At 42.6% G+C, this 25,063-nt stretch overlaps 7 protein-coding genes across 8 annotated transcripts; 2 read left to right on the top strand and 5 right to left on the bottom strand.

Moving 5' to 3' along the window:
* Positions 1-2,334: 2,334 nt before the first annotated feature.
* On the bottom strand, positions 2,335-9,238 carry LOC108560217 (putative U5 small nuclear ribonucleoprotein 200 kDa helicase). Its single transcript, XM_017917672.1, has 4 exons — positions 9,094-9,238; positions 8,833-8,996; positions 2,783-8,741; positions 2,335-2,721 (listed from the first exon to the last, which is right to left on the bottom strand). The coding sequence occupies exons 1-4, from the start codon at positions 9,136-9,138 to the stop codon at positions 2,482-2,484; spliced, it is 6,408 nt and encodes a 2,135-aa protein (XP_017773161.1). The 5' UTR covers positions 9,139-9,238; the 3' UTR covers positions 2,335-2,481.
* Positions 9,239-9,505: 267 nt separating this feature from the next.
* Positions 9,506-10,912, top strand: LOC108560214 (deoxynucleotidyltransferase terminal-interacting protein 2). Its single transcript, XM_017917670.1, has 4 exons — positions 9,506-9,662; positions 9,720-10,012; positions 10,159-10,323; positions 10,384-10,912. The coding sequence occupies exons 1-4, from the start codon at positions 9,539-9,541 to the stop codon at positions 10,600-10,602; spliced, it is 801 nt and encodes a 266-aa protein (XP_017773159.1). The 5' UTR covers positions 9,506-9,538; the 3' UTR covers positions 10,603-10,912.
* Positions 10,913-10,977: 65 nt separating this feature from the next.
* Positions 10,978-12,954, bottom strand: LOC108560213 (venom protease-like). The gene is made up of 6 exons (XM_017917669.1): positions 12,648-12,954; positions 12,377-12,586; positions 12,158-12,318; positions 11,859-11,971; positions 11,377-11,797; positions 10,978-11,317 (listed from the first exon to the last, which is right to left on the bottom strand). Exons 1-6 carry the CDS (start codon positions 12,727-12,729, stop codon positions 11,150-11,152), a joined length of 1,155 nt encoding a protein of 384 aa, XP_017773158.1. The 5' UTR covers positions 12,730-12,954; the 3' UTR covers positions 10,978-11,149.
* An 842-nt stretch (positions 12,955-13,796) lies between these two features.
* On the bottom strand, positions 13,797-14,907 carry LOC108560210 (origin recognition complex subunit 1-like). Its single transcript, XM_017917665.1, has 3 exons — positions 14,820-14,907; positions 14,060-14,752; positions 13,797-13,891 (listed from the first exon to the last, which is right to left on the bottom strand). The coding sequence occupies exons 1-3, from the start codon at positions 14,857-14,859 to the stop codon at positions 13,797-13,799; spliced, it is 828 nt and encodes a 275-aa protein (XP_017773154.1). The 5' UTR covers positions 14,860-14,907.
* Positions 14,908-15,176: 269 nt separating this feature from the next.
* LOC108560215 (E3 ubiquitin-protein ligase RNF181) lies at positions 15,177-15,962 on the bottom strand. Its single transcript, XM_017917671.1, has 3 exons — positions 15,701-15,962; positions 15,535-15,644; positions 15,177-15,472 (listed from the first exon to the last, which is right to left on the bottom strand). The coding sequence occupies exons 1-3, from the start codon at positions 15,852-15,854 to the stop codon at positions 15,338-15,340; spliced, it is 399 nt and encodes a 132-aa protein (XP_017773160.1). The 5' UTR covers positions 15,855-15,962; the 3' UTR covers positions 15,177-15,337.
* A 199-nt stretch (positions 15,963-16,161) lies between these two features.
* Positions 16,162-19,847, top strand: LOC108560211 (zinc finger protein 226). Of its 2 annotated transcripts, XM_017917667.1 has the most exons (3): positions 16,162-16,337; positions 16,524-16,986; positions 17,056-19,847. In XM_017917667.1, exons 2-3 carry the CDS (start codon positions 16,600-16,602, stop codon positions 19,648-19,650), a joined length of 2,982 nt encoding a protein of 993 aa, XP_017773156.1. In that variant the 5' UTR covers positions 16,162-16,337; positions 16,524-16,599; the 3' UTR covers positions 19,651-19,847. The 2 variants fall into 2 exon arrangements, with proteins under 2 accessions (XP_017773156.1, XP_017773155.1); XM_017917666.1 differs by having other exon boundaries at positions 16,524-19,847.
* A 778-nt stretch (positions 19,848-20,625) lies between these two features.
* LOC108560212 (TELO2-interacting protein 1 homolog) lies at positions 20,626-25,057 on the bottom strand. The gene is made up of 10 exons (XM_017917668.1): positions 24,578-25,057; positions 24,032-24,269; positions 23,840-23,970; positions 23,599-23,776; positions 23,110-23,538; positions 22,435-23,045; positions 22,154-22,378; positions 21,259-22,099; positions 20,968-21,196; positions 20,626-20,910 (listed from the first exon to the last, which is right to left on the bottom strand). The coding sequence occupies exons 2-10, from the start codon at positions 24,211-24,213 to the stop codon at positions 20,764-20,766; spliced, it is 2,973 nt and encodes a 990-aa protein (XP_017773157.1). The 5' UTR covers positions 24,214-24,269; positions 24,578-25,057; the 3' UTR covers positions 20,626-20,763.
* Between the last annotated feature and the right edge of the window lie 6 nt (positions 25,058-25,063).

Genomic DNA, 25,063 nt, shown 5'->3' with positions numbered 1-25,063 from the left:
ATTATTAACACTAAAAGAGATACGTTGCTTTAGTTTCTGGTCAAAGAGTAAAACAATCTCTAAATCCATAGTTTGAGATTTAAATTGAAATTATAAGTTGGTAATGATATTCGATCAGATGACAATGACATTTGTACTTCAAAAACTGACATTTATATTAAAACCAACTTCAATTGATTAATCTCACTATTATATAATGACAATAAGATATGATAGGAAACACGAAGACTGAAATTATTCGATTACTATTCTAACTGTAAAGTAAAGCTGCCGTTGAGATGTTAATAAAATTTAATTGGGGATAGTAAACACTAGACGGCTCGACTAGATGACTAATTAATTTGAATACGTTCTCAAAGTAATCACGTAAGCTCAAAAAAAAAACGACTACCGCAAAATAAACATCAACAACAACAAAAAAAACTGAAGATTAATGAACACGGAGAGGTATGCGAGTCGATCGGCATCGTTTCGTTCTATCGGTAAACGGCGATCGACGCGAAAGAAGAGACGAGTCCTCCTTTTACTGTTAAACTGATGCAAAAGTGGAATGTCCGGATTGCGGAAAACTACATTTTTAAATATGCAAATCTGAGCGGAAGACGACTACGATCTTTTCCGGTCACAATTTGAAAGTTGATTTTATTATTACTTCGCAACTCGTAAAAAAATATTGTTCATTATATGAAATAGATGGCGGTGATCTCTCATGCGTAATTAATGCGACGCGTTTATCAATTTGTTCCAAATAATTTCATCACAAAACACGCATTTAAATATGTAATTATTGTTATTACTCTCTAAGGTATTAAGTATTCAAAAGCATTTCCCACACTGCGGGGTCGGGCTTTTTCCTTTTCTACACGAATCGAATATCTGTGCGAAACGGAATGAATTAATTTCGTACTGAGACGATTTCGATACTCCGCACGAATCTAGTGTTCCAATGAGAGTATCATTATTATACAATTGTTTTATGTTGCTTGGCAACATTAGTTCCTAATATAATACTATTTATTTATTTATGATCTTGTTGAAACAATTGAAGTAAATAATGGCACGCTGAATGTTGTTATTATTGTAGCAAAATGCGAAATAATCGTATAGCATTTGAGAAGGTAATTACATACGAAACTGTTGCTTTGCGAATATTAACAACTGTTTTATGAACAGTGGGCGTAGCAAATTGATCGTCAATCACTTAAGTCGTAAAGAGAAGAAAAAGTAGCGAAATAAATTGAGTGAATAAAGAAAGATACGATTCGAAAAGAAAAGGACACGGTTGGATGCGATAACTGCATGCGGTGAACAAACGATTAATTTACAACATTAACCCAATAAGTATTGTAGTGTTAATGAATGGATGTAATTCAGTGAATGAATGAATGAATAAATGCGAATTGTGATATTGAAATTAAAAATCCAGAAAATTATTTTAATATATAAAGAATGTACGTGCAAAAAAAAATAAAAGTCCGTAATGTATCGGCGTTTATGTTTGCATGGCATGCGAGAGAGTCGCCGTGGTAACCAGAAACTCGTTTGCCGATCGCAGAAGACCGTGCACGCCGTTCGTTCGAGAGTGCTATTCAAATCGGCAATTGTTTAAACAAATGCATTACTCTTGTGATGTGTTAGAGAGATAAAAGGGTGGATCGCGCGGAGCGATGTGTTCTGTTTGCTCTTCTCACAAGAGTTCCGGATCGACTGTCGCAGTCTGCAGAAGGATCGCGACTGTTTAAATATAGAAATATTATTAGAAGGGAGCGGCGGAGGTTCGCGAGTCGATTGGAGCGAGTGCAAACAGCGCGCACCAGCGGTTTCTATAAATAGACTTAGCCGGGTAAGAAAAAGATTGACTCCGCTTCCAGAGAGAAAGATGCTGGCTGGGAGCGTGGTAACCGGCAACAGCAGAAACAGAATGAATACAAAAAATAAAATATATATATATATGTACGACAATGATGGAAATAATGAAACAGAAAAGAAATAAGTAAAGAAGGAGGAAGGCGCTGGTGGCTGCTGCCACAGTTAATGGGCGCAAAGTTGGAACAAAACTACTTTCACGCGCCGTTACCATAACAACTTTGATATCTCAATCGGAATGGCGTAAATTAATTGTCGCTTTTTGTTTCGTAACGACGGCGACGATATTCAATTTTCTTAGATAATAACAAATGATCGACGATACAGATCAAACATTTTAATAATTTCGTTACCATAACAACTTTGTTGTTTCGATCGAAATTGCTGAGAAGATATGTTGTTGTTGTTATTGATATCTTCGAATGCATTTTCAGCATTTTCCATTCAAAATAAACGTATAAAAAAACGTACAATTAAACTAAATATTTATTATGTGTCGTGTTCTGTTAACTTAATCCTGCATTTATATATGTAAGTATCAAAAAGAAAATGAAAAATAAACTGAAGTAATAATGTAAGTAGACGGCTGGGCGGTCTTCTACTGTTGGCTGGCTATCATTCGGATTCGCTCTCGCTGGACTCGAAATCTCCCACATCGATGGTGAACTTGTACTCCTGGTCGCATCCGAGATAGGCATCGCTCATGAAGTACAGCGTGTAATTATGGTGTCCGGGGCTCGGGGCGACGAAGTCCAGCTTGACCCTGGCCTTCTGTTGCAGAGTCAGCCGTTTGATGGACAGCAGCGAGTTGCTTTTCGGATCCCCGATCACGACCCACCAACCCTCCTCACGTTTCTGCAATTACACAAATTGTTATTAGTTATACGCACTTTTGATGTTCCGCTGGGAAACTTACCTGAGGGAAGAACGGTGCGATCACCGGGCCGGTTACTTCGTCCTCTCGCTCCAGCTGCACAGCAACGTGCACCGACGAGCCGGAATGGATCTTCTCCTTGTCCAGCACCTCGTAGCTCATCTCGATGTTCGGGTAACGATTACAGAACTTGGCGACGTCGGCCATCTGCGCGTCGCTCAATTGCAGCAGCTTGGAGCGATCCTCGTCCTCCAATTCCATGATGTCGAACACAGTGTCCACGTTCTTCTCGGTGCACCGTTTGATGATGTCGTTACCAAAGTGCGGTAATTGCTTCAGATAGGAATCCTTGCTCCACATAGCTTGCGTTACCATCTGCGCGAGTTCCATGGCGGCGACGGCGGGACTCAACCAGCCGTTCGAACTGAGCACGTCGACGCAGGCTTGAATCAATCTGATGGCCTTTGCCAAAATCACTTCTGTATCGCCTTGGAGTTCGGCTCCCAACTGGAGACGACAAAGATGCGCCTGCAGCAGCAAATTGGTCTTGTTATGGGGATCGTTGTATTTGGGTGGACCGGCTGACGAATTCAACTTGTTCGGTAGACGCTGCGACAGCGTCCTCAGCAGGTTATCTTCGTGATGCCGCACCGGCACATCTTCGTACTCCGCCGCGGACGATATAATTTCAATCAACCCTCTGATCTTGGTCTTGCTGCTCAGCGACAAACTGAACATCTCTATCGTCGTGTAATTAATATAATAATAGGCAGCGATCATACCCAAATTCAACGGTAAACAGTCCATCTCCTCCTCGATGCTAATACACTTGGATTGCTCCAAATCTGATAAAGTGTTCTCCACCAGCTCAGACAAATGATCGGATAAGTGTCTGTGCGTGACACCTTGCAAATTATAATAATTGGGATTCTGCGTTAACCTGCGATACAGGAAGGTCCAGGTGAGGTAATCCACTGCATCCTGTTTGTTCTCGATCGTCTTGGTGACGATCTCTGCGTTGAAGTGATCGTGCATCCTGTGATCCAAATGGCTCTCGACGGGGAGCGAATCGTTCAAGAACTTCTTGAAGAAATCCTTCTTGGAGCTTTGACACATCAGAACGCATTTAGCGTCGTCATCGTCCAATGGTCGATTCGCCCTTCCAACCATTTGCAGGACATCGTTGACAGGGTAATCTTCGTAAGCGTGCACCTTTCCGTTGTAGAATTGAGTGTCCATTATAATTACCAGATGGGCGAAAATGTTGACGCCCCAGCATAAATCTCTGGTGACGACGGCCACTTGGACCGCACCGGAATCAAACAGCTGTTCGACCAAACGATGATCGCTCGGTGTTAAACCTTCGTGCATGTAAGCGACTCCCTGCGACAGAGTTTCCTTCAGCGTTTTATCCGTCATCCTGTCCAGGAAGGGTTTGATATCCTCCTCCTCGGCGTGGAAGAATCGGTTGGGCTGATTCTCAGCCGCGGCGTACGTCAGCAGGTCGATGGCGGTCAATCGGGCCTGCTTCCTCGTCGGAACGAAAATAATTACAGGTTTGTGCGAGCTGTGCCTGATGATGGCATTGTAGACTGGCTTTGACATCGCGATCAATCTGGACGCATTGTGGGTGATGTTGATACCTTGCACGTGCAACTCCAGCGGGATAGGCCTCACGCTCGGCTGGAAATTGAAGGTGCAATTCGCGTTGCACCCCAGCCACTGCGCCACATCCTTGTAATCGGTCAAAGAAGCGGAGAGTGCCACTATCCTAATTGGTTTTTCGATCTGCGAACTGATATACCTCATCCTCGAGCAGACCACCTCGATTACAGGTCCATCCTCGCCTCCGATCAGGTGCAACTCATCTACGATGAACAGGTTGACGTTCTGCACGTTCTTCCTCTGCTTCCAACGCCTGGACAGCACATCCCATTTCTCCGCCGTCGTAACTACGATCTGCCCTTTGGCCAGCAGCTTCAAATCGGTGCCGGTCTCGCCAGTCAGCAGGACCACTTTCTTGCCAAGCAACTGCCCGAACTTATTGTGCCACTCGGTGAAGACTAATTCGGCCAATGCTTCTTTAGGTACCAGATACACGCACTTTCCTTCCGGATTCACTTGGAACAATCGCAGCACTGCAAATTCAGCGATCGTCGTCTTGCCCGAACCGGTGGGAGCGCCCACGAACACGTTGTCATCGCTGTTGTAGACTGCATTGAAGACTTGCGTCTGTATCGGATTGAATTGCGGGAATTTCCCGTTGTACAGAGACTCGTAGCAAGCGTTCCTCAACGCCGTGATCGGCAGCGGCTGCAGATCGAGCAATTCGGTGTGCGGGAAGTTCTTCTCTGGCAAGATCAGATGCCTGAACGAAACGGGCAACTGAGTCTCAGCCCCGATCCATCTGTCGGAGACGACGCGCAGGAAGTACTGCGGTGGTAGAGGCTCGAAAATCGGCACGAAGAATTTGACCAAATGCTCGTCGTTGGCGAACTTCGATTTGAGCAAGAAGTACTCGTTGTGTAGGATGACTTCGCTGTCGACATCCTCGACTAAAATCCAGAAGCCTTCGGAGGCTCCGTGCAGCTTTTCATCCCATTGGAAATCGGGTGTGATGGTTAATTCAACACGCAGGGTGGATCTGGTGATGGGCTGGATGTGCGTGGACAACTCCAACTTGGGGAACTGATGCACGTACTTGTGTATGGTTTTGCCCAACTTGGGGACACGGATCAGCTCACCAATTTCGTTGGGGCCGATGTCGTAGAGTCGCTCCCACGGGAAGTTCTTCTTTTCGATCTTCTTGACGATTTCCTCGGGCATCTTTCTGAACTGTCTCAGAGGTGACATGGATTGCCACATGCGCTTATCGATCATCTTGCAGAGCGCCAGGGTTTTGTCGGTGAGTTGAGCCCAACCCCGATGCAGCACAATCTCGAATATGGCGCGCATCAGACGAGATGCCGATTGCGTTACGTACACCATGTCGGACATCAGGGCGAATCCTTCGAGCTTCAGCTGGGAAATGTAGGCTTGAAGGAGGACGTTGACTTTGGCGCTGGGCTCTTCGATGCTCTCCTTGATAGGAATCGGCACGCGTTCCATCAACTTCTGCAACTCCATTTTCTCCTCCTCTCTCACGGCGATGTTCCTGAACTCACCGGATAGCGAGAACACACGGAACAGCTCGATCTCGCTCAACATCGGCTTCAGCAGTTGATTGTAGGTGGCCATAGTCTCGTGCGTGCAGTAGTAATGCGATGCTATCCTGCCGATTTCAGTTACCTGGAATAGCCCGGTCTTTCTGTCGTACTTGATGAGGCCGCTCCTGTCCAAGATCAATGCAGCCGTATGGATGATATCGCCGCAATGCTGCTCCAATAAACTATCGGATTTCAGCTGATCGTGAGATATTCCGTACAAGGTGGGCTGCCTCAGCATACGTACGTACAGATAAGTGTATGCGAGCCAATTTACCGCGTCTTTGACGTTCTGCACGGTGCCGAGAATGATCTCCGCATTCAGCATGTCCGGCAGTTTGGTGATCATCTGCGATTCAATTGGTAGCTGCTGGTTTAGCAGCGACAGGTAATACTGCAGCTCACTGTGATTGGTAATTAAGATGCCCTCACCTTTGGTATCGTACTGCGGACGACCGGCTCTGCCCAACATTTGGAGCACGTCGAGTGCGCCCAGCTCGACCCATCTGCCTTTCTCTGGGTTGTAGATCTGCGTTCCCTTGATGATCACAGTATGAGCAGGTAAATTAACACCCCACGCAAGGGTGGCTGTAGACACCAGAACTTGGATGTGCCTATCAGCGAACAAATCCTCCACCAGCGTCCTGTCCACACGCGTCATTCCGGCGTGATGGATGGCGAAACCATACGGCAACAGATCTTTCAACTCTTGATTCTTCACCTGCTCCGCTTCGGTACGCAACACTTCCATGGATGCTGAACCCTCTTTAAGGAACTGCCCCAGCGTGTCCTTTTCCAAGCACATATCTCTAATAGCGCGCGCCGTTTTCCCGGTCTCCTTGCGCGAATGCACGAAAATCAACACCTGATTCCTTCCTGCATGTTCCATCGTCTTCTCATAAACGATCTCGTTCATAACTTGATACCTCTTCAAAGCTTTCTTCTCGGTCACCCCAATGTACTGCTGCTCCAGCGCCACAGGCCTAAAACTGTTATCGAAGTAAAACAGACCAGTCTCAGGCTTAATACGCAAGAACGTGGCGACGTCTTGGTAATTGGGCAATGTAGCTGACAATCCCACCAATCTAACATCTTCCTGCGTGGATTCAATCATCCTAATGGTTCTGGCAACGAGAGCCTCCAATACAGGACCTCTTTCGTCGTGCAAAAGATGAATTTCATCAATAATAATCAATCTCACCAAGGACGTGAAAGTCTTCTCTCCGCCTTTGCGCGTAATGATGTCCCATTTCTCCGGCGTGCAAACGATGATTTGCGTGGCGGCAATCTGCTCTCTGGTCAGTTGATGATCTCCAGTCAACTCGGACACGGTCAAATTGTAATTGGCTAATCTCTTACCGAAATTACCCACCATTTCCTGTACCAAGGATCGCATGGGAGCGACGTAGATTATTTTGAAGTCGTCCGCGTTAATGGTTCCATCGTCGTTGATGTGCTTCCCGATTTCGCGCATCATCGTCAACAGTGCAACGTTGGTTTTACCTGCACCAGTTGGGGCGCACAGCAGTAAATTCTCGTCGGATTCCAACGCCGTTTTGTACAGCCTGCTTTGGATTCTGTTCAGAGTGCGGAACCCATCGAAAACTGGTTGCACGTACTTGGGAAGCTCATCCACGGGCTTCAACTTCTCGTTATCGTTGAACGGTTTCGGTTTTAAGGCCGGCACGTGCACTTCCTCGTAGCCTTTCCTCTGCTTCCTGAATGACCCGCCCGGCAACTGGCATCTCTTATTCGCCATGAAATGCGAGCCCTGATTAAAGACCAGATCTTCGAAATCGATCAGCTGTCTCGAGCCGGTGATTTGTCCACCAGCGTTATCGGAATTCTTGTCTTGGTTCTTACGTGTTGACGAACGCACGTTCGAATCGTCGTCATCATCATCATCGCCTTTACCAGTATCCAACACTTTAAGTATCCTCGACAGCGAGGGGTCTTCGCTCATCTTCTCGCGGATCTTCGAACGTTCCGTCTCGCTTTGCGATTTCGCCAGCATCGTGCAGTACAGGATCATCTGACGATACTTCTTCAACTGCTTTATGAAATCGAAACAATCGTAACCCAACAATAGAACCAATTGGTTTTCGCACTCACGATCATCGTTTGCGTCGCGCAACACGTTCAGCACTTCGGCGGCCCTCGCCTGCGACATCATGGCATCATCGTAAATCTTCGATAATCGCCTTTGCAGCCAATAAGCATCTATATCCAGAGGATGCAAAGCCTTCTCCTTCTTCATCTCGTTCTCGACTCCGCCCAAGTTTTCGGCGTGGATGGCTCCATCCTCTCTGGCCTCCTCCCCCTCGTCATCGTCCATCTCCTCTCTGATCTCACCGTACATATCCTCATCGTCCTCCTCTTCGGATTCTTCGAACTGCACGTTTATACCGTACGTCTCATCGATTTGCTCTTCGTTGGTCGTCGCTTTGTTCTCCTCGTTTCCGAAATCGGTGATTTTCTTGCCGAGATTCACCAGCAGCGCGAACCTCTCCTCGGCGATTGGACCGATCAACGTTTCTGCCTCCTTCTTCTTCTCTTTCTCCTTCAGACGATCATTTTTCAGAACCGTCAAGACCTCGTCGGCAGCTCCACACAATATATCTCTTGGCTGATCTCCGAGAGCTTCCTGCAAGAAGCTCAACAGCACTTCATAGGTTTGCCTTGTCTCCTGAGTTTTCGGTCTGTAAATAATTCCAACCATCTCATCCACACCCTCAGACAACAGAGTGGCTCCCTTCATCCTGGTGAAATCGTACTGGGCCTCATCTCTCTTCTGTCGCCTAAAATAAACAATAAAAGAAAACAACATTATAAAAAAAGATCTAGTTACATGTACAATATAAACAAAAGATTGATTTTCAAAAGACTCACTTGACTTTACGTTCCTCCGCTTTGCCTGGCCTACTTCTCTGTGCCCTGTCACCCATTTTGGTGCCGGACAGTTTGCCCACAAGGGAGATAACCTCACCAGTGGCCTCATCGCGACTTCTCCTTTCTATCAGACGGACATCAGCTTGTAACACCAAATTGGAATTCTGAAACACAAGGGTTCAGAGCATAAACAAAACATAACCTATAAGGGTACGTTTCGTACCAAAAACGTTCGTAAGAAAAATTGGAATTTGCACTCACCGCTTTGTACTCGTACTGAAGCTGCCTGGCCGCAGCATCAGCCATGGTTTCTGAATGATTATTAAACTCTCAGTAAATTGAAGAAAACAAACACTTTTAACAAGCCTCAAACCGATCGCCACACATCCACCATTTTCATATTTTAACGCGCAGTTTCGCTTATGCAACTGAAAATACACATTCAATTCAATTATGCATCCCATCAAACAGAAAAACTGTATTAATTATTATTTAAAATAAATGTACATTCAGACAAAAAAAACTATTTAAATTAAAAATTTGAAAACATTTTGCTAATTTAAGGCATAAATTATATTTTTTTTAAATATATATATAATATTATTTATTATGTTAATAGAGTTGCATATAATACTAAATCTCCTTGGAGATGTTTACTTGTCAAAAATTGAAATCGCATTTGTTTTGTAACAACGTGCTTGCAAGTATGACCGAAACAGAGAATTTCGGTTTCGTGATCGACACCGGCGTCGACGACGATGGCCAAAAGCTGCAGGAGGCGTTCGTTCCTCTTAATATCGATTCGAAGAGCGATTTGGGCAAAGAAGAAGGTAATTATTAGTACAATAATTGCGATGCATTGAGGTTATAATTTTGTGTGTTTGTAGATTGTCTCATAAAACAATTGCTCGCCGAGTACAGAGAGGAGAAGTATATGAATGCGCAGAACGAGAAGAGTCTGTCTAGCTATGAAAAGTTCTGCAAGGATATGGGGTGGACGTGCTTGCAAAGAAATAAGAGATTGAAGAAGAAGAATGAACTCTTCGAAACACCTAAAGGTTTATCGGATGAGGCCAAGAAAGTGCTATCAAAGAGTGAGGTACTCAAGGAAGAGTTCAAAACAAAGCATGCTGTGCCACCTGAGGAGGTTTCCAAGAGGCAGGCAAAGAAAGAGAGAAAGGTAATTTAATATTTTTTGTTGAGTTATTGTTGTTTTTGTTACCAAGGTAACTAAGACTTTGTTGGTCAAAGTTGTCTTGACCCAAGCAATTTATTTTGAATTTAATAATGTAATTGTCATTACTAATGATTGTATTTAAATTTCAGGTTGAGAAGGAGAAGACGAAGGGCGATAAATGGTACGGGTTACCAGCGACTGAAGTCACCGACGAGCTTAGGAAAGATCTCGAGGTGCTCAAAATGCGTTCGGTGCTGGACCCAAAGCATTTCTACAAGAAGAACGATCTGCAAGTGCTGCCCAAGTACTTCCAAGTAAGGATTCATTAGCGCGCGATCGTAACTGTGTTTAACTAATTAACTTTAATTTGCAAGGTGGGAAAAGTTGTGGATTCGCCACTGGAGCACTACAGCGGCAGGTTAACGAAGAAACAGAGGAAGAGGACCATCGTGGATGAATTGCTTGCTGACGCCAATTTCCAGAGGCACAACAAGAAACGCTACCTGGACATCATCGACGAGAAGGCCAAAACTGACTACAAGACGTTCAACGAGCAGAGGAAGATGAAGAAGAAAAAGAGGAAAACGGAGTGATCATACTTAGGTACTGTGTTAATTGTATAGTTTATATTTTCTTCTTTTACCATAAACGTTTGTTTTACTATAAAATATGACAAAAAAAAAAGGAAATGCTTGTTTCTGATTTGAAACCTTTCAACCCGATCCTCGAATCCTGTTCAAAATAATTCCTTCTTTTTCGAAACGATATAGATTCGGAATTTAATAATGTTGTTTACGGAATTTCAAGTTTGCATTGATAAATAGGAAACAGGGAAATACCGTGACGCAAATTAGCAAATTCATTTCAATTTTAGCAAAAAGGAAAAATATTCGTATATCTGGTTGATAAAAAAATGTATTATTCGACAAGTTTTAGATGTTCTTATATATATAGAAATGAATGAATTAAAGAAGGCTTAAGAAAATGAATGTTGAAGAAGAATTTTCAGCGCGAGGTTTTGAAGAAATCATTCATCTTTTTTAAAAACTAGTGGTAATAATATGTGACTAAAAAGTGAAAGTTATGGGTGTCTTTTCTTTCTCAAGTTAAATTAAATAAATAAGTTTGAGAGATTTGTTACTACGGCCAGACGATCTTCTCGATCCAATCTATGTAGTGCGAGACGCGAGTGTAGACTCCCGGGTTGTTGGCGATGCCGCACGCCTTGCCGAAGGAGGTGACGCCGATCAGCGAGTACATGCAGTACTCGTCCAGGTGATAGATTTGGAGAGGACCACCGGAATCGCCCTAGAAAAAAACGAGATTCAATTAGAATATTGAAAGTTCATCATCGTAAACATCATTACCTGGCAAGTGTCTTTGCGTTCGGTCTTGGAGCCGGCGCACAGCTGAGTATTCTCGACGATGCCGTTCTTCAAGCGCCTCTCGTTCGGCGGAAAAGCATTTCGGCACTGTTGATTGCCGAACATCGTGAGCGTTACCTTGAGCAGGTAATCGCTGTTGGCACCGAGGAAGGCGACGCTCCCCCAACCCGTGGCGATGGCCTCCTTCGCGTCGATGCTCTCTTCGAAGTGCAGGCAAATGGGACGAACGTACGCCGTGAAACGGACGTTGCTCTCCAGCCGAAGAAGACCGATGTCGTTGTACTGCGACGGAGTGCGATACTCTGGATGCCGTATGATCTGAGCGATGTTCAGCTCCTGCGGATCAGCATCGTTCACGTCCTTCAGGTTCGTGTCTCCGACCCTCACGTACTTGGGATCGCCGCTGTGGGGGAGGAACATGATTGAATTATAAACATATACGAAAGAGATGAGAAGACACTCACTAATCTCTGGTCTTCAAGCAATGCGCGGCCGTCAGCACGAAGTTCTCGCTGATCAAGCTACCACCGCAGACGTAGACCCTCTCGTTGGGACCATTGTCGTAACCGATGGCTGCCTGAAATTGAAAAAAGGAGTAAGATTATATTGTTAGTTCGAAGACAACGCATTAATCTAAGAACGTTGATGACATCATCCTCCAATAGGTACATCTATTTGCATATTGCAGCTATCTGTAGGCAAGATATGTCCTCGAGTTTCGCATAAATACGATAAGTGTAATCTACAAGAAACGATTGTTTACCATGTGCGGGAATTCCTTGTCTGATGCTCTCGTCCCTCCGACAATCAGTTTGACGGCCTTGAAACCGCACTCGTTTCTCGTGCCGGTTCTGACGGCGGTGTCGAAGGAGAGTGTGGGCAACTCGAAGGTGACGTTCACCAGCTTCGCGTACTCTTTGCATTCTAGAAGTGAAGATCAATTGAGCATTGATGAACGTGTTGAAAGGATAATGTGACTCACTCTGGTAGCTCTTCATGCCGACGGCTTGCGGATTTCTATCTTGGATATCGGGCTTCTGCTCGGATGGGCAGCAGACGATCGGCACGGTCCCATCGAAACCGCACGTCTCGGGGAAGATGTGCTGGGCCAGTTCCTGGAGCGCTTGCGGACATTCTCCCACGGATTTGCAGATTCCCGGACTGTTCAGGCGATTGTGGACGCACGGATCATCTGAAAAAAAAAACAATAATTAGAATTGATGCATTATGAATTATGTTTGCGAGAAACTCACCCACTTCCAAAGTTGCTGCGTCGCGGATTGCTAAAGAGATTGCGAGCAGGACGACAAAGTAATTGGATCGTTGGTGCTGCATGTTCGTTCGTTGCTTTCGCGATCACACTGTGCTGCGGCGAGTCTCGTCGGCCAATTGCGAATGAAAAATATCGCGCGTTTGCATTCGAGGAAGGGCGCGGACAGTCGGACGAACGAACGCAATTTTACACACCGCAGTCCTCAGATCGACGTCGTTTTCGATAACGAATCGTCTGCGGTTAGAAAATCCGCGCTTCCTGCGAGCGAAAGTTTCGCAAAGTCGGATGGAAGCGACGCACGCACGCACGTTTTTCAATGCCAACCGGATTCGTCTGTTAGAACTATGCTACTTCTTGCTACTGATCTACGCATTGTTATTATTCCGTGTCCAATTCGTGGAGCTTCGACCTCTATTTTATTATATTATAAACTGTTTCCTTTCCAGACTCGACGCAAAGTTCGAAACATGAAAAATGCGATGTTCGAAATGAGATCGAGCGTGCGTTGTCCGCTTTAAAAAAAAAGCCATTGTTTCGCTTTTCCATTATTACGGCCTGCTCCCAATTATGTGCGATTGTCTTTTCGAAAATGTTACGACTTGAAATATTTAAACTCGTAACAATTTCGCGTGTCACGTAAACAACGAAATTATATGGTATTATTATCAATGCCGTCCGTAGCATAATTCACGATGTTCTCTCTTTTTGTCAATATGTGCGATGTTGTAGTGATCCACGATGACCCGAGCTCTACTTCGGGAATCCCGCATTCGTTTTTATTAATAATAAATATGGATGTGTGCAGCCAAGGACGTTCGTCTTTCTTTCGCTGATAAATGCATGCAGCCGCAGCTTCCTTTGTTTGTTCCGTTTTTTTTTTCGCTGCGGTTTGAAGAAAAACAAAAACTCTTTGGCTATGCAACTTTTGACGGTGTTAAACTTGAGCAGCTTCCAGAAGAATCGACAATCTTTCTTTTTTTTTAATGTGAGGGAAAATCCGATTAGTGTTTTGCTATTAATTACTAGATGCTAATTTGATGAATGCGATTCTGGAAATCGTTTTAATTGGTCGGTTGAAAAGTATTTTGGATTTTTGTTGAAACTTGAGCTTGTATGATTCTTCTTTGTATTATGAATAATAATTTGCGATATCGTCATCCGAACTCGATACGTCGGCATCTCCTCCGCATGACGATGATATTGGAGAACTATTGAATTCTTCATCTGAAAAAATGTTGAATAACTCATCATCTGTTGAAAGAAAGTCTTCATCATCATCATCTGTTGTTGGATCATACAAAAAATAATCTTCATCATCATCTGTTGTTGGATCATATACAAAAAAGTCTTCATTGTCATCTGTGAATCCACTGTTATAATCACAGGATATACCAAGATCAGCTGATGCCAAGCTTGATTCCTCCTCCTCTGACCAATCATCCAGCTCCTCCTGATTTGATGACCCATTATAGTCCATGAATACACCAATATCATCTGATGTTGCATCACTTGACTCTTCATCAAACTCAAACATATCAAAGTCATCCTCAGACCATTCACTCTCCCAATCCTCAAGCGATTCTTCAACTGATGATTCCTCATATGCTGCATCATTTAATACTTCAACTAATTCCTCCCCACATATTGCCTCATTTGATTCTGCATCATCTTCAACTTTCTTCTCCTCTTCACCAATTTCCATTTGCCCATTTGCATCTTCTTCAACAACTAATTCATCATCATCTGAGCAGTGCATGTGCTGCTCATTTTTGTTGTTTTCATCAAAATCCTGTATATCAACTAACAAATGATTGATTCTCATCAGATCTGATTGCTCATGATGTGCAGGTTCATCCAAAATTATTTTCCTAAATAGTTGGAATGCACTCGCGCCGAGAATTTCTTTGATCAGCGTGATTAGTAAAAACTCTTGCCTGCACACTGGACAGTATTTGATGCCGTGAAGATCAACGTTCCCCAAATAATCCATGACGCAACAGAAATGGAAGACGTGTTCGCATGGCAATTTCGTGACCTGCCATCTCGTCAAATCCACCGAACAGAGCGAGCAAACTTTTCCTACAACTAAAAAACAACAACAACAAATTTTCGATTATTCGCAGTTGCCGTTTGATCGGTAATTCGTTCGTACCTGCTTCTTCGTCGGCGATCTGCTGCTCTCGCTCAGCCATCGTTTCGTGTTTATCCAACTTTTTTTTTATGGTCACATTAACTTTACAATAACATTCAAAAAGATAAGTGATATAGTGTTACGCATATCAAGTTGGCATGAAAAACAAACAAACACTTTACACCGTTGCAAAAAATAAAAAAACAAAATCGCGAACAATCGAATTCGATTGTTTCGATACTTTATGGTAGTGAAAAAGAGATCCGTTGATTTTTACAACAGTGTTCAATTGAACTTTGTGGTAGAATTTCAAATTGTTCGCGTTTCACGTACAACGGGATGCCTATGTCAATGATAGTAAAAAAAAATCGCTCCACATTTAAAATTTTATCATAGTTTTATTCAACATCATCTCTTTACTTGAACTATATTATAGAGAATGCTGCAAGAGCATCGTAAAATGTGTTGCATAATTTGTAATATACTCCTAAACCTGCATTTATAAAATTATAAGTTTAACCTTTTCCATTAAATGTAAATTATGTGAACATTGAATTGTGTAGATCCTTCAGCATTTCCTTTCTTTGTGCCTCTCTCTTCTTCATTTTCCTATATTCCTCATAAAACTGATCATCTGTTGGCAATTCTTCTCTGCACAAAGGACATGAGTTGGTCTACAGAAATATAATTATTAGTGTATGGTGAATAATAACTATTGCAAATGTATGTCTATTACCTTACTCAGCCAGTGGAGTATGCATTCTGTGTGGTAGGTGTGCTTGCAGGGCATCTGCATCCCTTTACTTCCAACTTCGAACTCCTTCAAACATATTATGCACTCCTTCCCTGAAAACTGTATGGTTATTATATGTTTAGTGATATCCGATGCAATGTTTTCAAACCTTTTTCCTCTATTGTGATTACTGGCAGATTTTCGACCACAGAAGCAGAGGCTGGTGGAGCTTTTATTATGGAATCTGCATTGGCTGGAAAAGAGAAATTCTCACCAATTATTGCATGGATATCGTCCGGTACGAATTGGAAAAATTCAGACATTTTTGCACTTGCACTTTGCAATTTCAGCTTAGTCAGTGATCAGATGTCAGCGTATTATAAATGAATGTTTATATGTGTGACAGATCAATTAAACAATAACAAATGATTGGTTGGATGCAATCCCGTAGTTGGTACGTCTGGCAAACGAACGAAACTTTAAAGTTTCTCGTCTAAATGCAAACATAATAGGATAATTATTTTGGAATAACTGTAATTGATATTAATAGAATCATAACAGTAGAAAGAATTCGCTCAATCAGATTTGATTCGCTGGAATTTAGCGTTTTAAACTTTTGGTGTTTTTTGATCCGTCAGGTTCGTTAGATTTGAAGACAGCTGGTGTGCAGAGAAAAGAAAGAAAAACTTTTTGATATGGCGTATGGCTCAGAGCTTTATCAACAGACCAATTTCACGATCTGTTTTGTTTTATTATGATTTGACGACATGGACATTTTTAATTTGCTCGCCCGTTTTTTTACAAACGTAAGTGTACTTTCATTTATTTCGGTGGTGGATGGAGCGGTCTCAACGGAGACCACTTTTCTTTAACCCTTTTTAATCAATATACAGAAATTATTGACTGAAATTCGTCGTCTGTCCACGCATTTACTTCTATTCCAGCACAGATTCGTGCGCAAATATGTAATGCACTGTCTTCTTTTGTTGCAGGTGACATGGTTTTGATAAATTGAGAAAAGTGCTCAGTGAGTGTGTTGTGTGTGAGTGTCCACGAGTGTGTGTGAAAATGGAGGGTGGCACTCAGACCTGTCCAGTCTGCACACTGTACCTGAGACCAGGTATCTCACTGAAGGAGCATCTGACGAGCCACCCAAAGCAGAAAGTGATAGAGGCATTGGTGAAGCTTTCCAATGTAGAGCCAGACAGGCAAATTGCCACAGCATCAAGCAGCATCCAACCTGGTACTAGTCAGCAGCAATGGAACCTGCCAATGAATGCTCAACCCATGCACGCCAATCATTCGTTCATCTATCAGCAGTTCATGAGCTCGACGACGCCGCAGCCGAACGTGCTGGGCGTCAACCATCTGGGGCAGCAGTATGTCACGATACCGACCGTCTTCAATCCTCAGATGATGTGTCCTCCGCCGCCGTACATGTACCAGCAGCAGCAGGTCTTTATGTCGTCGGGTGGACAGCAGATAGCCGCGATGCCAAAACCTTTACCTATTGACAATTTGCAGGAGCAGGTCTCTACGCCCACCGACGATGATGAAGTCGTGGAGCAGCAACTGCATGTGGAAGAGGGGGAGGATGTTGCAGAGGTGATGCATAATGTGGAAGATGAGGAGGTGGAAGAAGAAGAAGAGGAAGATGATTTGGATAATAGCAAGAAGGAGATGGATGGATTTGAGGTGGAGAGCGACATCAAGGAAACCGTGATTATACAAGGGGATACTATAATTGAGCCGGGTCAGGTTGATTTAAATTTCCTCATGGCTGTGGCTCCTCCTTCTCCACTGCCGCCTCCTCCTTCACTTATTCCACACCCTCTTCCTACTCCCATCGACGTTTCAGTTGAGAACGATGCAATCAATTACGAGAAACCACCCAACAAAGATCTGAACAAATCCTGTCAGACGACGTACGATGAATCGGATATATTCATCGACAAGGAGGACATCGTCGATGATCCTAAAGAGGATGATGACGATGAAGACGAAGACGATGAAAATCGGGAACATTTGGTGGACGAAGAGGACGAGGAAATAGATGAGGAAGAAGATGAAGACGACGATGAGGACGAAGACGATGAAGATGATGAGGACGAAGACGAAGAGGAACATGTAACCACCGCGAATTACATAACTCTAATTAACCACGAGGAGGCGATGGTCGCAAACGATGAGAATGCGGCGCAGCACAACAACAGCATGATAATGGACATGGATGGAATGAACTTGATGATCAATTCCGATGTGCGGAGGCCGGCAGCTCCAACCCCAGTCGAAGACTTTGATTATATTAATCGATACGATCGGCAGCAGACGACGGGTCCAAAGATCAGCATCCACGAGAACGGCGATGAGAGCGTGTCCGTGGATAGCGCCAACATACGTGCCGATGAACACATGCCACCCAGAGGCGAACTGTCCGGGCAGGAGAGCAACGCGAGCGACGTGCCTTGGTCGAGGATGCAATACCACGAGGGCAATTCGGCGACATCCACCAGCTATAATACCGACGTTAACGTGCAGGACGGATGGGATGGTTCTTCGGACATGTCCAACTGCGAAGTGCCGCCACTTCAAAGCAGAGTTCCTCCAGCGTACGAGGAAGATGAGGACGATGACGACGACGTTCCCACCATTTCTGGATGCTCGAATTCGGGCATACAATACAAATGCTCTAGTTGCGAAGCGATGTTCAATACGGTCAAAGACCGAGTTGCTCACCAAGCGTTGAAGCATCCGAAAGATAGGAGAGAGGAGGAGACTAAAGTTGTTAAGAGGAGGACTGTGAAGAAGTTGGTTCTAAAATCGAAGAAGGCCGGCGTAAAAGCCGAAAACACCTTCGACAACGTCTTCACCAATAAGCTTAACGTGGAGGAGAATAAAGCCGATGAAGAGCCTGTGAAGTTGGAATCCGCTACGCACAATACCAGCGTCGCTTCGGTGGTGGTGAACCCAACCGTATGCACCATATGCGATGCCGTCGTGTCTGACAACACCGCTCTGCAGCAGCATCTCTCCGAAGTTCACAACATCACAAATGAGGAGAGGTACAAGTGCAGTATGTGCAAAGAGGTTTTCGCCAACGAGTCCAAGTACACGGCCCACCTGGCCATCCATCCTCTGGAGTGCCGTCTGTGCGGTAAATTCTTTTATCGACGGCAGAACCTACAGTTGCACATGAAGAGGCATCTCGGAATCAGGCCGTACAAGTGCACTGTATGTGACAAGAGTTTCCTAACCAGGCAGAAGTTGGAGGAGCACAAAAACATTCATACCGGTGACTCGCCGATCAAGTGCAATCTGTGCGACGAGACGTTCAGGCGACATTCGAACCTGGTGCAACACAAGAACCGGCATCATTTCAACGTGAAGAAGAAGGTGAAAGACTACATATGTACCTGCGGCGAGATCTTCCACTCGAAGCGGAAGCTCGCGTGGCACAAGGAGGTGCACGATAACAAGCCGAAGGCGTGTCCCTACTGCAGCGCCAAGTTCATCCACGCCTCCAGCCTGACGAGACACGTGCGGCGCGCTCACAACGATCGGTTCGTCCCCAAAGAGGAGCGAAGCAACGAGAACGTCCAGTGTCCCATCTGCAATGGCGTATTCCTACGGGCCTCGCTGGACGTGCACATCAAGAATCACAGCGGCATCAAGCAATTTCGCTGCTTAATCTGTAGCAAAGATTTCACCACCAAGTGGAACCTGAAACTGCACAAGTGGACACACGCGGCTCGCGCCGCCAAACCTTTCAAATGTGAACTATGCAAGGGGGCTTTCATCCGCGAGACGGACTACACGGCCCACATGAACTCGCACAAGTCGATCAGGCCTTACACCTGCAACTACTGCGGCGCCCAGTTTAACCGCAAGTACAACTGTCAGAGGCACGTCAAAGAACACGTGAAGGTTAAGAACTTCAACTGCCAAATCTGCGGTAAGAGCTTTCACAGGTCATACTACCTGAAGGATCACATGCGCATCCACAGCGGCGACCGCCCTTATGCCTGTCACATCTGCGGCAAGTCCTCCAACTCGAAGAGTAACCACAACAAGCACGTGAAGACGCACCACGCCCGTGAACCTGTCAGCACCGAGATCTGATTTCTCTTCTCCTTGTTCATTTTTTTCTTCTTAGCGTCTAAAACCAAAAGAGTATAAACTACGTGGCGCTTCAAAGAAAATTATCGAAAAACAAAAGTACATTTCACATCCCATCACATATTATGGCCATGCTTTCTTCGTTTACAAATCATCATCATAAACGTTGTACTGTGATTGTTTCTTCATTTATATTTTTTTGAAATCCTTGATTTTAAATCTTTTTTATTGTATTATATACATATTTAGGTATTAATTAACTTTATTTTCTGTTCAGGGTTCTCTTTTTTCTTTTGGGTACATTCTAAGCAATAAACCAACTTCTTAAGAAACCAGATGCAAATCACTGTTATTTTTATCATTACCGTTGCGTTCTGCAATCGTCTTCTCCATTTATCCCAATGATGTGTGACATCTTTGATCTATTTATTATTTACAACGATTGCAGAACGCAATGTACATGCAGACACAGACTGGTTTAGTAATACGAAAGCGTGAATTACATTTAGAAAAATTTAAAGCCAAAAGTTCTATATATATAAAAAAAATACATATATCTAAGCACTCTGTGTTACTACTACTACTATTTCCTTACAATCTATGTATAATTGATTGGAAAAAGACAAACATTGTGCATATTGTTTTTATTTTCTTTATATAAATATTTTTTTTTTCAAGATTATATTAACTTGTGTACGCAAATTATATTTGAATGAATTATATATATATACTAATGATTATTAATGCAAACATTATGTGAAAGTTATTAAATAATGTAACATAATGAGAATAATAATAATATATTGAAATTATACTAATTCTTATTAGTTAGAGGGCGGAGGACGAGTGTGTAATTTTATATATCATTGTATTGGTCTAAGAAGTATATTTTCAAATAATAACAAGATGTATATATAAATATTATTTCTAATATATTTCTGTAACAATTACTAATTATTATTTTAAAGTTAATTTTTTTTCTTGGAGAGCAGCAAAAAAAAAGTGTTGAAATTTAATTTCCGCAACACTCTCTCTCATCATTGATTCTGAATAATTTACAAAATTACGTCCGACGTATGTTCCATTAAATTTTTGTTTATATTACATTTTAAAAGTTTATTTTATTAATATTGAACTCACATTTACCTCGAACTCTTCCCCATATTTACTACATCCGTACCTCTTTTCTATAGCTGCGATCGCCGTCGCTGCAACATTCTCGTCTATCACACTCAAAGTCCTATAAAATTTAATTGCCGATTCCTGAAAATAAGCCAACTTAAAGTAATCTGAGGTAGTATTGTATTTAAAATGTCAAACCTGCAGGCTCTTTGGTTGTCGTTTCGAAATGTATGGTTCGACACCGATCAAGATCAGCTCGATCGAGGTTTCTCCCATATCCAAATCGTTGATGAGGATGGCCAACTGAGAGAGAAGCGCTTCTTGCATTTTGAATGCCTGCGTGTATCTGTAGGCTGAACCCGCATCTTTCAGGTAACTCTCCTTGGACTGTTTCTTCAGCACCTTCCCCAAAATCGGTAGGACATGTCTGAAATGAATCAATTATTAATTTACGTTTCAGAAACAATGAACCATCGATTATATATATACTTTGCAGTACGACTCCTGATGAAATCTTTGGACAGCCTGCTCAGCGCGAGGAGTAATTGAAAGCTGAGATTTATTACTAAAGGCGTTTCGATGGCATCGAAGCAAGTGAGCAGAGGATCAAAGATCTGATGAACTATGGGCAAGAGCTCATCCTCCCACTCGGCTAGAACATCAACGCCGTTTGTCAGGATTTCTAAAACTAATAAACGCGTAGTCGCATCGTGGGTGGGCAAATAATGCACACACCGGCGTAGTATAGCTTCCGTCAGTTTTACGTACAAGGGCGGTTCCTTTTTCCTGTATCCCTCCTCTTCTTCCTGATCATCCATAGTCATATCCAACTCCTCCTGTTTCTTCTTCATATCCTCCATAAACAACTCATCTGCGGTTTTTCCCATAATGTCGTCCGAGAAATCACTTTGGCTCTCCACATTTGACACCTTAAAATGATCGTGTTCTTGCTCTTTTTCAAGCCTACTCTTGATCGCGTTCGGTTGTGCCTCCACACAAAACCATATCCGTATGCGTTTCACGAATACAAGGAAGACCCTTAAAAATGGACACACTTTCACAGTTTGCTTTTGGAAGCTGTCCAGTAAAATGCCTTCGATAATGTTTGAAATCGACATCAGAACGTCCACAGTGCTGTAAGTCAAGACGACGGCCAGAACATTGAGTACGTTCTCATTGCGGTTACCCCGCTTAAGCTTCCTAATGACGTGGTAGGAAAAGTAATCGCTATTTTTGTTGATCAACTCCGTGATTGATTTATATTTGCAGGCAACAGAAACATTAGTTATGCAACTTAATCCGGCAGCTTTCAGAAGCGCTAAACCGGACCCTGTAAAACCCACACAAAAGTTAATCAACATTTCTTATTTGAGTATTTACGTACCGGCTCTCTCCAGAACGACGTAAAGTATTTTCAGCAGGGACAGCTGAAACTTTTCTCCAATAGCCAATGCCATCTTTCCAATACCCTCCAATTGCAAGCAAATCTGTATGACGTTATTCCTGATAATTAACAGATTATCACCTTCCAATGAAAGATTCCAAAACTCTCGCTCCAAGTAAATATCGATCATCTCTATGACCAAGTCCGCATTCTCGCTGCCTTTCCCTAAAGACATTCATAAATCTTAATTTCAAATGTAAAAGGATGATTGAAAGTATTACTTGATAAAAGTTCATTTATAATGAGAGTTGCCTCTTTGCGATTCTTCAAATCGTTTCGATAAACGTCCACAAGATAATAGAAAATCATCTCCTTTATTCCATCTTGCCCGAGCAGAGAGCACACTATCTCCAGTTTCTTTTCTATCGCCTTGTCTCTAAAACGAAACACCTTCCAAGGCGTTCTGCTATCCACCACCCCCGTCTCCAAATCCTGCAAACTGTACTCCTCCAGCAAATTCACTCCGTCCACTTCCAATTTGGCCACATCCAGAAGCGATTTCATCAAACAGTCCAAATTGGATTGCGAGAACAGAACGGATCGCGTTTCGTTTGCACCGAAGAACTTCAGGTAACCGACGAGCATACACATTGAACTTAACTGTCTCCTTTCATCTAGTCCATTAAAAATTTGAGGTAGATCACTGATATCCTTATAGAAATTCTCTTGCAAATGATCGAGAACAATCTTGTATTCCATTGAATCGCCTCTGGTGATTCTGTTGATAGCCTTCAACAATATCGACTTGGCCTTTTCAGATGTATCCGCATATCGGTCTTCGGTTAGAACGGCTAGAATTTGAATGACTCTGCTTAAAGTCTTTGGAATCATTCTGAAATCGTAATAACAAAACAGAAAAAGGATATAAACTTGCATTTACATACATTATTTTCTACCTGGAATCGATCAAGTTTTCACAGAAGTTTACCAGCTCTCTGGTAACCCTCGGAACATCGTGCGAGGTAAACTTGGCGAACTTGGTGACGATCACCTCCAGTTTGTCGTCGTGCTGGCTGAACCATTCTCGCTTTCTGGAGATATTCTCAAACTCATCCTGTTTTCCCATCGACAAAGTAGCTTCTAATACATCTTTTGGCTTCTCCGTGTTCAGCATCATCAGGGCCACCACTCTGCTCCAGCATCGCAGCCCTGCAACGATGATATCGGATCCGCATTTTTCATCTTGCATAGTGATAAATAGACCTGTGGCAATACCAGGTACCATGTCTTTGAAACCCAAAATTACTGCATTCCTCAACGTGTTATTCAGCTTGGAAATATCATATACTTGCGAGTAATGCATTATGCATTCGATAGCTTTTTTCCTAAAAAAAAATAATACTATTTTAGTGAAAATTATTATTGTCAAAAATACCAATCATCACCTTACACATCTCGTTTCGTCGAATTTAACAATGCCAATGCATGAATGAATGGTTGGAGAGAGCTTGTAAGTTCCTGTTGCATACACAGTAATCAAATCATCTTCATGGACAGCGTGTATGCATGCAATCAAACAATCCAACACTGATAATAATAAATGTTCACTTCTATTTTTGTACGCTGAAAAACAACAAACGATGAAAAATTAAAGTGATTCTTAAAAGAAAATTTAACGTGCATTACCTTTTTCATTGGGATTGTAGATGAGCTTTACTAAAATTGCATTAGTTATGAAAGCAAATTCTCTTTCCAAGTAGACGAAATTGAGCAAATGATTAAGACCTTTCAGAAGCAACAAAACTTTACTCTCATTCCTGAAATTAAAATACGTAAGTTATCTAGTTGTTCAATAAATTAATTAGAAAGTATATTTACTGTTCCTTATCAACTTTATTGAGGTAACCAGCAACAATATGGCTCATCCTTTCACTCTTCACCCGACAATCCAATCCGATGTGTTTAGTGAAATTGTTAATGCAATCCAAGAAATTCTCATCCTCGTATATCAACAACTTCATGTACAGATCTAGCAATGTATTTTGTTCTTCCTCTTTCATTGTTGACCTTGATCTTTGTTTGTATTGTACTCTCAAATCTGTCTGTATCTGAGCACCTGAAAAACATTAAAAGCAATATTATAAAACAGTCTAAGAAGATGATAACTATTGATTTGATGTGATAATTGATCTACTTGGAATAAAAGGTATGTTAATAATTCATATAAACATTGCTATTAATATATTAATGTGTATAATTTCCACTATCACAAGAAATTAGTATATTTTCAAATAAGAAAAGGAAAAATTGTCACTACTGCAGAACTGCAACAATCCTAAAAGTCAGTCATTAAATTTGTTTACAATATTTTTTATTATTCTAATTTTAAAGCAATTAACAATTCATCTTTCTGGAGAACTTTACCTTAATTAATATTATATAAAAATATGTAGTAATTAACTCTTTATTAACTGTAACTTTCAAATTATTTAATGTTGATGGATACAAATTATTCTAGGTTATACATTATATTCCAAGGGTGGTTTATTTTTTTTGTTTATGATATATGTGTTGCCTATATATTATATAAAACGTAAACATAGTGTACATAGTTAATTGGGAATTTAATTTTAATCCAATAGATAAACCAACATATGATAAATCTAACGGATAAAAACGAGATCCGCAGCATTTTCTGTATAAAACAGGTGCAACCTCGAGAAGGTAAATGCGTACGGTCTTGTATCTATTCAGAGGCTGTGTTTTGCGCTTGAATTGATACCTGGTTATCATCTTCGAAAGAAGTATGATATACCTTTAATTAGCACCTGGACATGCGGCCACGTGGAAGCCGCTGCTCTCATTCACAGCAAATGAGAGCAAACGCGCGACCGCACACCCGGGAGGAAT

This window comes from Nicrophorus vespilloides, unplaced genomic scaffold (assembly GCF_001412225.1).
Source record: "Nicrophorus vespilloides isolate i.1.1-1 unplaced genomic scaffold, Nicve_v1.0, whole genome shotgun sequence".
In the NCBI taxonomy this organism is placed as follows: domain Eukaryota; kingdom Metazoa; phylum Arthropoda; class Insecta; order Coleoptera; family Silphidae; genus Nicrophorus; species Nicrophorus vespilloides.
This window is presented reverse-complemented; position numbering and strand designations above follow the sequence as displayed.

What these genes read in the sequence shown, in the direction of transcription:
- LOC108560213 (XM_017917669.1), bottom strand. Translation starts at nt 12,729, where the DNA reads ATGCAGCACCAACGATCCAATTACTTTGTCGTCCTGCTCGCAATCTCT. An exon ending in CGCAGCAACTTTGGAAGTGG is followed by an intron (nt 12,587 to 12,647) that starts GTGAGTTTCTCG and finishes TTTTTTTTTCAG; the next exon opens with ATGATCCGTGCGTCCACAAT. An exon ending in AACGCAAAGACACTTGCCAG is followed by an intron (nt 11,318 to 11,376) that starts GTAATGATGTTT and finishes GTTTTTTTCTAG; the next exon opens with GGCGATTCCGGTGGTCCTCT.
- LOC108560211 (XM_017917666.1), top strand. Translation starts at nt 16,600, where the DNA reads ATGGAGGGTGGCACTCAGACCTGTCCAGTCTGCACACTGTACCTGAGA.
- LOC108560214 (XM_017917670.1), top strand. Translation starts at nt 9,539, where the DNA reads ATGACCGAAACAGAGAATTTCGGTTTCGTGATCGACACCGGCGTCGAC. An exon ending in AGGCAAAGAAAGAGAGAAAG is followed by an intron (nt 10,013 to 10,158) that starts GTAATTTAATAT and finishes TTTAAATTTCAG; the next exon opens with GTTGAGAAGGAGAAGACGAA. An exon ending in TGCTGCCCAAGTACTTCCAA is followed by an intron (nt 10,324 to 10,383) that starts GTAAGGATTCAT and finishes TTAATTTGCAAG; the next exon opens with GTGGGAAAAGTTGTGGATTC.
- LOC108560210 (XM_017917665.1), bottom strand. Translation starts at nt 14,859, where the DNA reads ATGGCTGAGCGAGAGCAGCAGATCGCCGACGAAGAAGCAG. An exon ending in GATCGCCGACGAAGAAGCAG is followed by an intron (nt 14,753 to 14,819) that starts GTACGAACGAAT and finishes GTTGTTTTTTAG; the next exon opens with TTGTAGGAAAAGTTTGCTCG. An exon ending in CTTGGCATCAGCTGATCTTG is followed by an intron (nt 13,892 to 14,059) that starts GTATATCCTGTG and finishes ACATTTTTTCAG; the next exon opens with ATGAAGAATTCAATAGTTCT.
- LOC108560215 (XM_017917671.1), bottom strand. Translation starts at nt 15,854, where the DNA reads ATGTCTGAATTTTTCCAATTCGTACCGGACGATATCCATGCAATAATT. An exon ending in AATCACAATAGAGGAAAAAG is followed by an intron (nt 15,645 to 15,700) that starts GTTTGAAAACAT and finishes TACAGTTTTCAG; the next exon opens with GGAAGGAGTGCATAATATGT. An exon ending in TACTCCACTGGCTGAGTAAG is followed by an intron (nt 15,473 to 15,534) that starts GTAATAGACATA and finishes ATATTTCTGTAG; the next exon opens with ACCAACTCATGTCCTTTGTG.
- LOC108560217 (XM_017917672.1), bottom strand. Translation starts at nt 9,138, where the DNA reads ATGGCTGATGCTGCGGCCAGGCAGCTTCAGTACGAGTACAAAGCG. An exon ending in TTCAGTACGAGTACAAAGCG is followed by an intron (nt 8,997 to 9,093) that starts GTGAGTGCAAAT and finishes CTTGTGTTTCAG; the next exon opens with AATTCCAATTTGGTGTTACA. An exon ending in GCGGAGGAACGTAAAGTCAA is followed by an intron (nt 8,742 to 8,832) that starts GTGAGTCTTTTG and finishes TGTTTATTTTAG; the next exon opens with GCGACAGAAGAGAGATGAGG.
- LOC108560212 (XM_017917668.1), bottom strand. Translation starts at nt 24,213, where the DNA reads ATGAAAGAGGAAGAACAAAATACATTGCTAGATCTGTACATGAAGTTG. An exon ending in GACGAAACGAGATGTGTAAG is followed by an intron (nt 23,539 to 23,598) that starts GTGATGATTGGT and finishes ATTTTTTTTTAG; the next exon opens with GAAAAAAGCTATCGAATGCA. An exon ending in TATAAATGAACTTTTATCAA is followed by an intron (nt 22,379 to 22,434) that starts GTAATACTTTCA and finishes GAATGTCTTTAG; the next exon opens with GGAAAGGCAGCGAGAATGCG.